The sequence below is a fragment of the Mustela nigripes genome, chromosome 2 (assembly GCF_022355385.1).
Source record: "Mustela nigripes isolate SB6536 chromosome 2, MUSNIG.SB6536, whole genome shotgun sequence".
NCBI classification, from domain to species: Eukaryota; Metazoa; Chordata; class Mammalia; order Carnivora; family Mustelidae; genus Mustela; species Mustela nigripes.
Window position 1 is genome coordinate 49,691,120 of NC_081558.1, and position 16,276 is coordinate 49,707,395.

Here is a 16,276-nt window from a genome sequence, read left to right on the forward strand (position 1 = left end):
ATCTGTGTCAGGCACCATATTAAGTGATTTACAAATGTTAGTCCATTGATTGCTCTTTTAGAAAAAAGTGGGCACTGAATAGGCATCAATGATCAAAGGAGAAATTTATACAGTGAACCTCTTGTATAAAAGGAAAGGAATGTATTAGAGTTACATAGTAAAGGAAAATAAGTTGAATTAATTTAAAACTTGGCTCTATCTCAGCCTGGCTGTGTTGTCATGGACAAAGACATAGTCTTTTAACATATGGTTTCTGTTTCCTCAGTTGTAAAATGGACATCATAATATCACTGCCTTCGTGTTGGAATTTAATAGATGTGGGCTTCTGGTGTCTGCTGCAGCATGAAAAGAGCTTGGAAGTCATCCCTCCCATCCTTAGAGCATAAGAAAACTAGATCCATTAAATATCAGTGGCTTGTTCTGGATCCATCAGAGAATGGAGGTTACAGGGCAAACTGCCACCCAAAAATCTGGAGAGTCAAGTGCATTTCCAGGGCCACAGTTAAGATCTATCCATCCAAAGCACAAGTTGCTGGCACCAAAAACTGGTAAAAGTGCCCAGACAGTTATGTTGAAGAACTGCTGGAGGCCAAGCTTTTCACTATATATTGGCATCGTAATAACAGTTGGGAAGTGTTTTTCTTCTCTCTCTTTCTCTCTCTTTTTTTTCCTTTAAGTGTTTCTGTAGGATTGTTATTATTCCTTTTTCAAATGTGTGATAGAATTTGTCAGTGAAGCCATCTGGGCCTAGACATTTATTTATGACTTTTTAAATTCCTTGAGGGAAGGTACACTTCCTGGGCTCTATTTCCTGGAACGCTGTAGGTTGTCAAGTGATGATCCAAGACATCTTCTCTGGCTAAGCAGCAGAGAGAGAGGAAGAATAACCATTCTGAGTCCATAAAAAAAGGCCTCCCCTTGAGGAGAAATGATTTTAGGGAACTTATTTCAGCTTAGACAAAGGCATGTCTCCCATCCAAGTACCCTCTAGCTATCCTGCCTTACCTAGAGGGGCAAAAATCTTATGTAAACATGGATCACAGATTCAAGGAAATTGGTACAGAACTCTATCAGATAGAGAAGGGAGTGGGGGTAGGATGGGGATAAAAGAGCTACCTCACTGAATGAACCCTTGAGAAAATCACAGCCCAGGGACAGGGGCTCACTGAAAGAATAGATTCCATCAGAAGATCAAAGAACACTGCTCTTCCCCACATCTTATTACCACAGCAAAAGGACTCTAATTTAACCATAGTGTATTATGGGTGAAAGAGCTGCTAGAGGCACAGTCTGAGGGGCTGGGCTTAGGGAAGCTCAAGACCAAAACACTAGGGGAACAGAAGTGTTCAACACAGCCCTGCAACCAGTCAGATTAACATAGTACTTCACATTAGAAATCTAATGCCCTCGATCTCGGATGCTCAATAAAATGTGTCTGGGTTTCAAAAAATGACAAGGCATGCCAACAGACAAGAAAAATGAAGCAAACATCAGGGTCAGACTCAGATGTGACACAGATGTTGGAAATATCAGAGAATTTTAAATATTGATGAATACGACAGGGCTCTAATAGAAAAAGTAGACAATATGTGAGGACAGATGGAGAATGCAAATAGAAAGATGAAAACATTAACAAAGAATCTAAAACGGGCGCCTGGGTGGCTCATTAAGCCGGCGCCTTCGGCTCAGGTCATGATCTCAGGGTCCTGGGATCGAGTCCCACATCGGGCTCTCTGCTCAGCAGGGAGCCTGCTTCCTTCTCTCACTCTCTATCTGCCTGCCTCTCTGCCTACTTGTGATCTCTGTCTGTCAAATAAATAAAATCTTTAAAAAAAAAAAAACAAAGAATCTAAAGGAAATGCTAGCAATCAAAACCACAATAACAGAAATGATTTAACATATTGGGAATTTATGGTGTACAAAAGAGCACAGAAAGAGCAGGGTAACTATTGGCTATTTAGGGTAAAGCTGATCAACACTTAAAAGGTATAACAAGGCAAGGAGATGGCTCTCAAGGGTTCTTTTGATCACAGAAGCAAGAGAGACAAAAACGCAACTGGGGTATTACCAGAAAAGGTGTATCTTCAGTAGTATGTGCTGAATTGTTCATATGCCCCCAAATTCATATATTGAAACCCAATCCCTCATGTGACTGTGTTTAGATATAGATCCTTTAAGGAGGTATTTAAGGCTAGATGAGGTCATAAAAGTGGGATCCTAGTCCTACAGGACTAGGGTCCTTAGAAGACGAGGAAGAAACACCACGGATGCAAAAAAGAAAAAAAAAAAGAAAGAAAGAAAAGGCCATATGAGGACACAGTGAGAAGGGAGCCAATTACAAGTGGAAGATAGGAGCCTCAGGGGACAGGAACTTTACCAACACCTTGATGATGGACTTTCAGCCTCCAGAACTATGAGAAAATAAATCTCTGGGGTTTAAGGCACCCACTCCATGGCATTTTTTTTTTATGGCAGGCCTAGCAGAGTAACACTTTCAAAAAAGGCAAATATCATCCGTACTGGCCCTGGGACCTTTCCTTAGGATGGCCATTTACAAGTGAGCAAGAACATGTAAGTGAAGTAAAGAGACATCAGAGGCAGGTCCACATTCAGGCCAACTAACTCCAGGTAGGAAGGCTATTTGGGGAGGAGTGTGACCTTTGTGCTGAGAAAAAAATGCAAAAATATAACAAGTTGACAAAGTTAAATAGTCAAATTGATCCTAAAGGAGAACAAAAAAACAAACAATGGGACAGAATGAATATTTAAAATATAACAAACTTTCTTCCAGAAATATGGGATTCAAATCTACTCTCAAATGAATGTACAGGGTGCCAGTTAAATTTAACCAAAAATAATCAACTCCAAGACATATTCTAGTCAGCAATAGTCTGATAGAATTTTGATAGGGGTTGCACTGAATCCATATAAATTTCGGAACTGCCATGTTAACAATATTGAGTACTTCAATCCATAAACATGGTATGTCTCTATTTATTTAGCTCTTCCCTAACTTCTCTGTGCAATGTTTTGAAGTTTTTAGGATATGGGTCTTGCACTTATTTTTGTTAAAATCATTGTTATTTATTTTGTTCATTTTGATATAATCACATTGAATTGTTGTCATTTTTAGATTGAATTTTTTGGCTGGTATATGGAGATACAGTAGTTTAGTGTACACATCTAGAATCCTGCTCTCTTGTTAAGCTTGCTTATTTAGCCATTTGGTAGATTCCTTAGGAGTTTTCATCCCAAACGTATGGCTTTAATCACTTTTTCTTCCTCTGACACTGACTAAATCCAGTAATGTTCAGCAGAAGAAGTCAGGGTGGACAGCCTTATTTGTTTCTGAACTTAAGGGGAAGGATTCCATTTTTTATCATTAAAAAATATGTAGGCTGGGGCGCCTGGGGGGCTCAGTGGGTTAAGCCTCTGCCTTCTGCTCAGGTCATGATCCCAGGGTCTTGGGATCGAGCCCCGCATTGGGCTCTCTGCTCGGCAGGGAGCCTGCTTCCTCCTCTCTCCCTCTGCCTGCCTCTCTGCCTACTTGTGATCTCTGTCTGTCAAATAAATAAATAAAATCTTTAAAAAAATGTGTAGGCTAAGGTCTTTTCATAGACAGGCTTTATCAATTTGAAGGACATCTCTACAAAGTTTGTTGAGATTTTTTTTTTTCCTTGTACCATGAAAAGGTGTTAGCTTTTCTTTTTCAAGTGCTTTTCCTGTATTTATTGAGATTATGTGTTTCTGTTCTTTATCAGTACACTGTAATACATTAATTGATTTTCAAATGTTCAATCAGCCTTATATTCTTTACATAAACTCATTTAGTCATGGTGTACAAACCTTCTTATATATCGCTAGCTGTGATTTGCTAATTTTATTAAGAATTTTTGTCTATGTTCATGAAGTATACTGGCCTGTAGCTCTCTTTTCTGGGGATGACTTAATTTCGCCTTCTCAAGGAGATAAGAAGAGTCCCCCCCCCCTTTTTCTTTCTGAAAAAGTTTGTGTACGATTAGGATTCTCCCTTAAGAAAGATAAAAAATGATAGACTTCAACAGGTAAGCCATCTGGTCCTAGACTTTTACTTGTGAAAAGGTTTTTTTCCACCTAATTCAGTGCCTTTATTTGATAAGAATCAATTCAGCTTTTTTATTTTTTTTCTTATTATTTTTGGTAAGTTGTGTCTTTCTAGGAAATTTTCTATTTCGTCTAAATTGTCTAATTTGTTAGTATCAATCTTCTTCAGAGGACTTTTCTTATTCTACTAATATCTGTAGGGTTGAAAGTAATGTCCTAATTTTATTCCCCATTTTGGTGGTTCGTGTTTTCTTTTCTTTTTCCTGAGAAGAGAAGGGACTATCAAGAAGCTATAAGGAGCCATACAAGAAAAGAAGTGATCTTGAAGTCAGCCAATGAAGAAGAAATAGACACAGACATATGGATAAGAGAAAGACTTAGGGACAGTAATAGGACTTAGTGTGGAATCACAGAGTAATAGAGAGGGTGGGAAGGGTCAAAGGTGTTTCCCAGATTACTGCGTTGGCTCTCTGGGCAGATGGTAATGCCATTTTACAAATCTCTGGACCCCAAGAGAGGAAGTCAATTTGAGGACAAAGATCACTTGATTTTGTATTCAAACTAAATATCTTAATACAGAGGGGTAACAAAATAACACAAGTTTGCAGACTAAACCAGGTTGGCTTTTTTTGTTTGCTTTTTTTAAACAGGGGGCAAATGATAACATATTTTTTTGTTTAATTTTTAAAGATTTTATTTATTTATTTGAGAGAGAGGAAGAGAGGAGATCATGAGCAGGCACAAGGGGTAGAGGGAGAAGCAGGCTCCCTGCCCAGCAGGGATGGAATCATGACCTGAGCAGAAGGCAGACTCTTAACCCACTGAGCCACCCACACAGTGACATTTTAAGAGTTTCATCTGAGGGACAGTTTGGAAGGGGAATAAACTTGAAGGATGCCTGTAGGACTCAGGATGCTTGTCTTCCCCAGTAGCTTTTCCCACATCCATTCTGCTGACATCCAGATTTGTGGCGTTTTGCACTGATCCACTGTTGGCAGCTTACTATATCCTTCATAGAAGGTCACACAGTATGCAGATACCTGAGACCAAGTCACACACAGGGAAATGTCACCATGAAGATCATCACTGTATTAACCATTTTTTTTTTAAATTTCCTTTTCTAATGCTTTTATATCTGGGGCCTTGCTGACCACCCTCAGGGTAGCAATTCCCTAACATAGCAAAGGACTCCCTGGCAAGCTCACTTTTCATAGGCAAACAAATCCATCCAGAGCCTGCACCCCTGCCACCTCCTTCACAGGCTATCACACTCCGCCCACTATCCACCTGCTATAATCATCCCAGGGCAGGAGTCAGACTGCTAGGTATGACCTCTATACTCCAGAGCCCACTGAAATTACTCAACCTAGCCAATTTAAATCTTGCTTATTGTGCCTCATTCCTTCCTTCCCACAAAAACCTCAGGAAAGGCTCCAGCACGGTTTCTCCAAATCCCTCTGCCTCCTGAACTATCGCTCCCAGTCATTCCCTGGGTGGACCCTCATGGCCTGGTGTGCCTCCTCCTCTGTGAGCAACAAACTATCCTTTCAAAGGTGTTATCTCTTCATCTACGGGCCTTGCCATATCTAAATAAACATAAAACCCGGGTTTTAAAACAATCAATGAGCAATCTCACATACTTCACAAATTAGATCTATGTGTGCCTGAGGCACAGAAGACTATGCCTGTACATATGCAAGGCAATTTTTCCTCTATTACTAACCCCCCACCCGGGTTGGATCCAGGAACTTTGAAATAAAATGGTCCCCACAACAGCAGAGGATAAATGACCTTTAGAAAAGTATTTGGGACCTAATTATTTCTGTCAAATCCCAGAGAGTGTTAGGAGATTGATTACAGAACAGCTACCCTATTGCCTTATTTGCTGGATTTGGTCTCATCCTGTTCTCTCTGCAGGGCAAGATCAAGGAAGCAGGAGCTTATTTTCTCCTGTCATTGTGCTGAATACCTGCTTAATCCAAGCATTATTTAATATATTTGGTGAGGTCATAAGACAAAGCACACCTTGGTACATGCGTGTGTGTTGGGGTAGGGGAGAGATAAAGGGGAGGCAGGTGATTCCTTCCAATCTGGTCCACAAGCATAAATCCCACCAGAAGGACGAGATGAGAGGTTATCTACCGTATCCACTGTTAGTTACATTTCCTGCATGCCTCTCCCCAGAGAAACATGTGTATTTCACATGCTAGGTGAAATAGGTTTAAAAATTACAATGTATATTTGTCATATAAGGGGACCAGCACCTGTAACTGTTGATCAAACAAAGAAGAAGTGTTGACTGGGTTTAATGCAGTAGGAGAAATAAATTGGCTGAGTGAGCTTATTTCAAGGTAGCAAATTGTGGGCAATTAAAAAAAAAAATCGGGGCGCCTGGGTGGCTCAGTGGGTCAAGCCGTTGCCTTTGGCTCAGGTCATGATCTCAGAGTCCTGGGATCGAGTTCCGCATCGGGCTCTCTGCTCGGCGGAGAGCCTGCTTCCCTCTCTCTCTCTCTCTGCCTGCCTCTCCATCTACTTGTGATTTCTCTCTGTCAAATAAATAAGTAAAATCTTTAAAAAAAAAAAAATCAAGGGTGGATTTTGACTATCCTGGATATTCATTTTTCAATTGACTTCAGTACCTAAGCTTTAAGAAAAACTAGACTTTGCTCTTTAGGGCACTCACCATGGACCAGAGACTAATTCTGCAGAATACAAAGGCTTGTACAGGCCATGTGCCTTCTAAGCTCATTTACTCACGGTAGAGACATGAATGAGTAAGGCAAAAATAGTCAAAATCAACATAAATGTCAAATGAGAAGAATATCCAATATATGTTATGTCAATTGAATCTTGATACACAGATTGGGTGTCCATAAGAGAGGAAAAAAATAAAGGGAATCCTACACTTGTGAAATTTAAGGGAGAAGAGAGAGTATCTGAGAAATGTTTCTCTTTGCTCACTCTACTCAGGCATGTAAGCGAGTAAAGGGACAGGGAGAGGCAGCAGTTCCATCAACACCCGCATAGATACAATGACCCTGCAATACCACCTCTGGCACACAAGAGAAATCCTTGCACATTTGTAAAAAAAACTATATTCATATTCTCTGCCGCTTTGCAAAAGTGTGAAAATAATGGCAATGAATTTGAACTACTTGGAAAAACATGGTGAGACATCAACAAATACGGTTGAGGGAGAAAAGAAAACTATGGAATAATGCACATCATATGATGCTATGTCACCAATATAAATGTAGGAAAACCCCACGTACAAAGTTAACCTTATGCAATGAAGCCAAAAGTTACTTCTGGTGAGGGTGAGAGGGAATCAGTGTTGATTAACTGATTAATCAATTTTTTAATTTTTTAAAAGATTTTTTTTAAGATTTTATTTATTTATTTGACAGAGAGAGATCACAGGTAGGCAGAGAGGCAGGCAGAGAGAGGGAAGCAGTCTCCCTGCTGAGCAGAGAGCCCAATGCAGGGCTTGATCCCAGGACCTTGGGATCATGACCTGAGCCAGAGGCAGAGGCTTAACCCACTGAGCCACTCAGGCTCCCCTCACTTTTGTAACTTTTTTAAAAAAATTATAAACACAGTAATTATACGCGGACATCTTTAGGAACTAGAAATAATATTACAACTACCAAGAGGGATTAATTCCAAGGAGTAGAACTACAAATGCCATCTCCTGTTTTGTACTTTTCAGATTACTACTCCAACAACTATAACTCTCTTTCTCTAACCAAAAAAAAAAAAAAAAAAAAAAAAGTAATTAAATTTTGAAAGCACAAAGCATAGCTGGAGGCCAGCGGGAAGGACAGTTGGACTGGAACACCATAAAGAGGATACTAGAAGATAGGTTCAAAGAGACAAACTGGTGCAGGGCTCTAGAAACTTTTAAATGCAAGGTTAAGAATTTAGACTTCTTCCTCCGCTCCCTGCGAAGCATTACTTGTTTCTGCACAGCAGAATTTCATGAAGCAAAAGGATAAATCCGTATCTATTCTTCACCCCTACCTCTCAAAGGGTATCTTTTCACTATCATCCCCAACGTGACAGAACTCTTAAAGGTTTAAGAAGTTGGGTAGGAACTTTAAAGACATGCTCTCTTCTCGCCAAGGGGGTCACTCTTGAAAGAAGGATTTCAACTCTTAAGACTTTAAAAAGCACATTAAGAATTGCCTCCTTCCTCTCCTGGCTCACCCTTATTCCATAGCATTGAATGCTCATAGAAGGCACTTGAAGATGATGATGCTTTTTCAAGTGTAAGTGGTGAGCAGGTTCTGCTGTCAGCAGGGAAAAGTGTGATCACATTTCTTTCATCTCTGTGACCTCCCAGGTCCTGTCTGTCAAAGCAGAAGTGAGCAGTAAACCTTTGGTGAAAGGAAGGAAACAATTGTGAAGAGGATGGCTGGCGGCGGGTGGGGGGAAACAACAGCGAACATTCTTTCTGAAAGTCTGGGATGTTGCGGAGTTAAGCTACTCTGAACAGTAAAAAGATACGAGACAGACCCAGTTAGATTTGTAGGATTCCTCATGTGCTATGTACCTATGATTTAGCAGCAAAGCGCCTTACATAGATAAGTAAATGATTATTTACAGGAAAGGGTTAAACATAGTATTTCATCAACCAGAAAGGAAGAATCTGCTAATGTCTCTGTCTTTCAGACTTAAAATAGTCCCATCCTTGACTCTATGTTCCCTATTCCTCGTCTCAGTTTCTGCTCAGAATGATCAAAGAAAACACCACAAGAAAACAGTCCAGAGGAGTAGCCTGGGCTAATCAAGATAAAATAAAAAGGAAGGGAATACAGCCAGAGAAGGAAGGACACCGTCATGCAGTGAGGCACCCCTGATCTGCCTGACCCAACGACGAGGGACTTCTGTAACTGATGCGTTCCATCTTCATACTTTTCTCTGTCCATTGCATCTTCCACCACGCGGTGCGCTGCTCTGTGCTCTGGGGATCGGTAGGGAAGCAAGCGAAACCCCCACCCTCATGGAGCTCACACTCTGGTAGGGGAAACAGAAGTAAATACACACGATCCTCATTTCAAGGGTGAGGAGACCCTATCCTGAATGTAAGCAACTTGCCTAGAGTCCCAGGCCATTATCTGCCAGTGATGATGCCTATTGCCATCCGGCAGGCGTCTCACTGGCCCACAATAGCGACGCTTCACAGAGGTCACTTTGGTAGTTAGACACACAACAGGCTTCTATCGATAAACAGCAAATTACTTTGTGGAGGAGCCCGGTGGCCTGAGACTTGTCTTCTGAATTTGAATGAAATTCAAAATACTGTCACTAGAGGGCAAGTTGACATACACCTTAAATAGAAAAAGAAGAAAGAAAGAAAGAAAGAGAGAGAGAGAGAGGCGGGCAAGATAAGACAAGCCTACAGTCTTGGAAACAGAAAGCCTTGAATGAGTCTCTATTTACTACGGCCCTCTCATTTTTACTAAAATTAGCGGCAGAATTGTGACCAGTAAGGGGTGTCCTAACACGCTTCTTACCAAGGATTATACAAAGTTTAGAAGTCAAATTACAGCATCATATAGTCCATCAGACTGCAGGCACACTGATTCCTCAAGTTTAATTTTAATAATAAGGATTATAACGTGTTAGGCTTAACAGCAATCAGATTTTGTCATCCCCTTCTTGGTCTGCCTGAGAAATGTCACTGTTCTTCCAAGGCTCATCTCACCCTCCTCTGCACAGTCTTTTCATTTCCTCTTTCCCCAGAGTCCTGCTGTCTTTCGCCTTGTGTGCACTGTGGGCGGCTCCTACTCACCATAACCCTGTAAGGAGGAGACTGACTTCCCCACTTGACACATGGAAGACAGTGAAGCCCAGAGTGGTTAGGAGGTTGCTGTTGTGCCATCAGGCTACCAGTATGGTCACCGGCTAACAGAAGTTTTTATTAGATTGTATGTAACGTGAGGGCAGGGATCATCAACACATCCCCAAAGGGCCGAGCATTGTGCCTAGAATAGGTTTCGTGCTCTGTATACAGAAGAGTGGGCCAACACTCTACAATTCTCAAAATATCTCCTTTGCAGGTTTGTGGTTGAGGATGAGGGGCCAAATGGGAGACAGGTGAGAAGTACTCAGTTGCACACCTGGCATACAGCCAATAATAAAAAACTCTGATGATTATTATTAGCGTGTTGTTGGTCTTACGATGTTGGTCAGTGGCTAATTTAAGTTTAAATTCAAATTTCCCTCCATGATTCTGCAAGCTCTGCAAGATCTGTCCTCTGCCTGAATCTCCAACTCTAGCTTTTGTCCTACTCCAAGTCCCAGGCCACACTCCTCACCACCTCTCTGGTCCTCAAATGTATCAAGCTGGTCCCTGCTCAGGCCCTTAGTTCTCACTCTTCTTTAGCCAGATTCACTCTTCTCAGGCTTTGGATGGCATCACTTCTTGTCCTTTCAGTCTCATTTTATCTGTTACCTCCTCCAGGAAACCATCCTAGACTACCCTAGAGAACCTCCTGCCCTGCCTCAACCCTATTTCCTTCCTTCATAATACTAAGTATGGTTTGAGTTTCTTTCATCCATCTGTTTACTTGTTTTTGTGTCTCTTTGGGGTTTATGGACCAGTGCTTGCATGCACCTCTGTGGGCTCAATGCCTAACACACAGTAGGCCATCACTAGTTTGTTTGTTTTTTAATCAGAAGGATGGATGCACTGACAAAATAACAAATAATTACCAGATGAGAAAACATGAGGCCTGGAAAATGAAAGGGAGCCAGAGAAAAGAACAGGTGTTGTTATGAGTTAAACTCTATTTCCCAAAATGGTATGTTGTAGTCATAACCCCAGGTAACTATGAAGTGACCTTAATTGGAAATAGGGTCTTTGCTGATGTAACAAGTTAATGTGAAGCCATTAGAATGGACCCTCATCTAATATGATTATTGTCCTTATAAGGAGAGGGACATCTGGACAAACACACACAAACACACACACACACACGCACACACACACACGCACACGCACACGCACACATAGGAATGCCGTGTGAAGACAAGGACACAGAGGAAAGGTAGTAATGTAAAGAAACAGGCATAAATTGAGGTGGGCTGCCACAGACCAAGGAACGTCTGGAGCTTCCAGAAGTCTGATCCTCACCAACACCCCTCAAAGGGAGCCTGGATCTGCTAACATTTTGATTTTGGACTTCTAGCTTCTACCACAGGGAGAACACATTTTTTTGTTTGTTTGCTTTTCAAGCCAGCCTGTGTGTGGTATTTTGTTACTGCAGCCCTAGGCAACTAAACAGGTGGACAGAATGTTGAATGGATAGAGATACATACAGGTTTGGAATCAAAAACACACCATATTTGAGTCCCAGCGATGATAATGTAAAATGTTTTCTGCTGACGTCTGTATAGCATAACACATTATTTTAGAAAAAGAAATTCTTACGTTGGTTTCCTTGCCCCCAAACTCCCATGAAACAAGCAACAGAGCTCTAAAAGCCAAGATACTAGTGGGCTTTCCTGCCACCATAATGGTGACCTCTGATGAGCTCTGTTCTTGGGGCTGGGTGAATGGGGGACTCATGTGAACTCCCCACTCCTATCATTTTAACTGGATTGGCTCTAGAAGTTTCCCAGTTCTCTGACCAACTTTGCTGAGGCCATTTGGGTCCCTCTCACAGCTTTAGTGCCACACCAAGCCTTGTCAATTCCTAATCCAGGAGGATTTCAGGAGCTCCAGTTCACTGTTGAAAAGGACCAGCACCAAAGTCTACTCTTTCACCAAAGCTCTGGCCCCGTTGCCAACAGCTAAGTCTGTTACTCTAGGAAATAAGTTCCGTTACTGGACGCTTGTCTTACTCTGTAGTCTTTATTAGCCACATTGATGATAGTTTATATGGAATCTACTGTTTTGAGATTCTGAGCAGAAGGCAGGAGAGCTGAGAGAGTCATATACTAAAGTCAGACCAGCACTCAAACCCAAGCGTTACTCAGTTAATTATTCCCTGGGCCACATTTGTTCTCATCTATAAACAGACATGACCATCACTTCATAGAATTGCTGTAAGCAAGCACTTACTACGGCTCATGGCCAAGACCTGACATTGGCATTTTGTTGTACTCTTGCCAGGCTTCCTAATGCCACTGAAACATGAGCCTGAGAGCTCAGAAATATTTATTTTCAGATTCCATTCAAGTAGACATAAAGTGCTAAAGACTGGGCATTAGCATAGCTCAGATTTGGCTGAATACAGCAAACCAAGTGCTCATGCATCCTGCAAGATGAAAGGAGAGTCAGAGGGGAATATTTACTCAAATACCACTCAACCTTCCCAGATTCAAATAGAAACCTGCTCTCTGCAAACAAGCTTGGTCCCCCAAATGGGGGGGGGGGATGTCAAATTTGAAAATATGTCACCCTTCACAATGCATCATCTTTGCTAAGGATGCACATGGGTTTGGAAGTAAAGGATCTAGGCACCATTTTTGGACCTAATCTCTAACAGGTGAATGCTAAGCAACAGTAACAACAAAGACAGCATTTACTGAGCCAGTCCCTGTTCTCAGCACCTTCTACAAATTAGCTCTTTTACTCCTCATAATAATTCCAGAACACTGGCATTATTTTGTCCCCATTGTGTAGATGAGAAAATTGAGACACAACCCACATGATTCCAGAGTCCTAGCTCTTAACCACCACCAACGATGCATCCCTAAGAACAGCTACAGATTTGTGAGCATCTACCTGTACCACACTATGTGCTGTCATAGCTTGCCTCCCTGAGGTCAACAATGAGAAGATACCACCAAGCTGTCTCACAAGTTTGAGATGACTCTCCAAAGCATGTATTTGTAAGCATTTATAGGACATCAAGCTTTTTACAAATGTTATTTCTGTAAGGACATTTGTGAATTGCAAAAAGATTACTGGGATCTAATGAAAAACACTGCAATGTTTTGAGCATACTCCTCTGGGTTATCTTCTTTTAGCCTTTCATTGCCCTTGAACTTCATTACAGCTCTGCAAATTAGATATAACTGGTAGCATTGAAAAACCGGACCCAAGGACTTGCAAATATTTTGTTTGGTACAGGTCCAAGACTTCATTCTTCTCCCATGGATCAAAAAACAAAAGCGCAAAACCCAAAACCTGTTTGGTGTTCATTTGCAGTCTCCATTCAATCTTCTATTTCACATAAATGTGTACTTCTTAGACTTCTCCTGTGAGTCTGTTATAAAAAATGTCTGATTCACTCTCTAATCACGAGCTAGTAAAGTCTTTAATGTATTCATGTTCATTTTTTTTGTATGTGAAAATTATCCTTTAATACTATTGTCATTAAGAAAGAATTTAAAACTTTTTTGAACAATAATTCTGTATGTATATGAGTCATCAATACTTCATGAAGACACTTCCTTCCCGTTGCATTATACTCAATTGCCTTTAAATTAGTAGATGGAAACTGATAGAACACGTACATGCCTTGATTTATTTTCATATACAGGCAACATGCATGTGTAACATCACAGAGTTATTGCATCTTGGGTTAAAAAAAAAGTGGGTCAAACTATCAAGAGGTGGAGATTTCTGTGAGAATGCAGAAACATATTAAGTGTCAACAGGTTTTGCCCTACAAATCTAAACAAGCAAACAAAAAAACTCCCAAAACCTCAGTGTAACTGTCACAACAGATGACATAAGAACAGGTTTCAGTGCTGGCATCGAAGCAAATCTGTACTGACTGGCTGGAGGAAAAAAAAAAACTCTAAGACAACAAAGACACCACTTGACACAGAAGATGGCCAGATGAGATACTAAAAAAAAAATCCTCTAACAAAACATAGTTTGAAATAGAAAAATAAAGTAAGAGAAATGGGTGAACCCAGGCTATCAGCAGATAGCTGATAAACCCAGAAAGAGAAGGGAAAAATTCTCAAGAGATGTTCCACACAAAAAAATCACCTTAAAAATGAAAAATAGCACTGAAATCCAGAGTGGTAATAATCTAGCTGAGCAAGACAGGAAAAAGAGGTAACAGAGACATGTACCTGGTTGAAAAAAAACAACAAGAATAACAACAAACCCAAAGACATGGTTGTGATATTATCTATTTTACTTACAAGGAATATGTAAGCCCAAAGCGATTTTTAGAAGGCTTTAGAAAAGACACTGATTGGCGGCTTTTGTGGAGGCAGCTAGCGCGAGGTTGGGGAGCGCTGAGCCGCGTGTTGTGCCCTGCGCTGCCCAGACTAGCGAACAATACAGTCAGGATGGCTAAAGGTGATCCCAAGAAACCAAAGGGCAAGATGTCTGCTTATGCCTTCTTCGTGCAGACATGCAGAGAGGAACACAAGAAGAAAAACCCAGAAGTCCCTGTCAATTTTGCAGAATTTTCTAAGAAGTGCTCTGAGAGGTGGAAGACTATGTCTGGGAAGGAGAAATCTAAATTCGATGAAATGGCAAAGGCAGACAAAGTGCGTTATGACCGGGAAATGAAGGATTATGGACCAGCTAAGGGAGGCAAGAAGAAGAAGGACCCTAATGCCCCCAAAAGGCCACCATCTGGATTCTTCCTGTTCTGTTCAGAATTCCGCCCCAAGATCAAATCTACAAACCCTGGTATCTCCATTGGAGATGTGGCAAAGAAGCTGGGCGAGATGTGGAATAACTTAAGTGATGGTGAGAAGCAACCTTACAACAATAAGGCAGCGAAGCTGAAGGAGAAGTATGAGAAGGATGTCACCGACTATAAGTCTAAAGGAAAGTTTGATGGCACGAAGGGTCCCACCAAAGTTACCCGGAAAAAGGTGGAAGAAGAAGATGAAGAAGACGAGGAGGAGGAAGAGGAAGAGGAAGAGGAGGAGGAGGATGAATAAAAGAAACTGTTGATCTGTCTCCTTGTGAATACCTTAGAGTAGGGAGCGCCATCATTGACACTGACACCCCTCTTATTGGAGGCGTGTCTATTGCCCTCGTTCGGTTTAATCACACAACTGGGTCATGGTCATATTGTAGTTTCTCAAAGTGCTCTAGAAATTGTCAGTGGTTTACATGAAGTGGCCATGGGTGTCCAGAGCACCCTGAAACTGTATCAAAGTTGTACATATTTCCAAACATTTTTAAAATGAAAAGGCTCTCGTGTTCTCTTCACTCTGTGCACTTTGCTGTTGGTATGACAAGGCATTTAAAGATGTTCCTGGCATTTTCTTTTTTTGATTTGTAAGGTGGTGTTAACTATATGGTTATTGGCTAGAAATCCTGAGTTATCAACTGCACATATCTATAGTTTGTAAAAAAGAACAAAACCACTGAGACAAACTCTTGATGCTCCTTGCTTGGCATTGAGGCTGTGGGAAAGATGCCTTTTGGAGGGGCTGTAGCTCAGGGCATGCACTGTGAGGCTGGACCTGTGGACACTGCAGTGGGCATCCATTTAGCTTCAGGTTGTCTTGTTTCTGTATATAGTGACCTAACATTCTGCTGCCATTCGTAGCTGTGGAGAAGGGGGGGGGATCAGCTGGCATGAGAAGTGTTTGGATCCTTTCTAGTTAAGTGTGGTAGTTTTATACTGTTTATTTTGAAACAAACTGTGGAACTCTTCATTGTCAGCAAAGCGAAAGAGCCACTGCATCAATGAAAGTTCAAGAACCTTCTGTACTAAACACGATTTGCAACGTTCTGTTATTTTTTTTGTATGTTTAGAATGCTGAAATGCTTTTGAAGTTAAATAAACAGTATTACATTTAAAAAAAAAAGATAAGACGCGTGATTTATCCCTTTCATTCCTTTGAAATGGGAATACCAATAAAGCTGCAAAAAGTAGGCATCCTATCAAATACACACCATAGGCCCTTCTACAAAACACCTAGCAAGATAAAGTCAATGTCATTAAATAAAAGAAGGCAGTTCAAGGTCAAAAGAAACTAAAGGAGGGGTCTTGGCTGCACAGGAGAAACATCTGTGGGGCTTCAGAGATACTGATGCCTCAGTTTCACACCTAGAGGTTCTAACTGACATTGCATCTTCATTTGAAGATTCCTAGGTGATACTGTTATCAAGACTGAGAGTCAAAACTGTACACAAGCAGTGGTTTTCAAATATTAGCATGCTTCAGGATCACCACAACAGATACTCGGTCTCATCTCCAGAGTTTTGGATTTGGTAGATCTGGAGTAAGATTTGAGAAGTGGCATTTCTAACAAC

At 41.1% G+C, this 16,276-nt stretch overlaps 1 protein-coding gene across 1 annotated transcript; it reads left to right on the forward strand.

Moving 5' to 3' along the window:
- Nucleotides 1–14,259: 14,259 nt before the first annotated feature.
- Nucleotides 14,260–14,949, forward strand: LOC132009872 (high mobility group protein B3-like). The gene has a single exon (XM_059387883.1). The coding sequence runs from the start codon at nucleotides 14,344–14,346 to the stop codon at nucleotides 14,947–14,949; it is 606 nt and encodes a 201-aa protein (XP_059243866.1). The 5' UTR covers nucleotides 14,260–14,343.
- The last annotated feature ends 1,327 nt before the right edge of the window (nucleotides 14,950–16,276 follow it).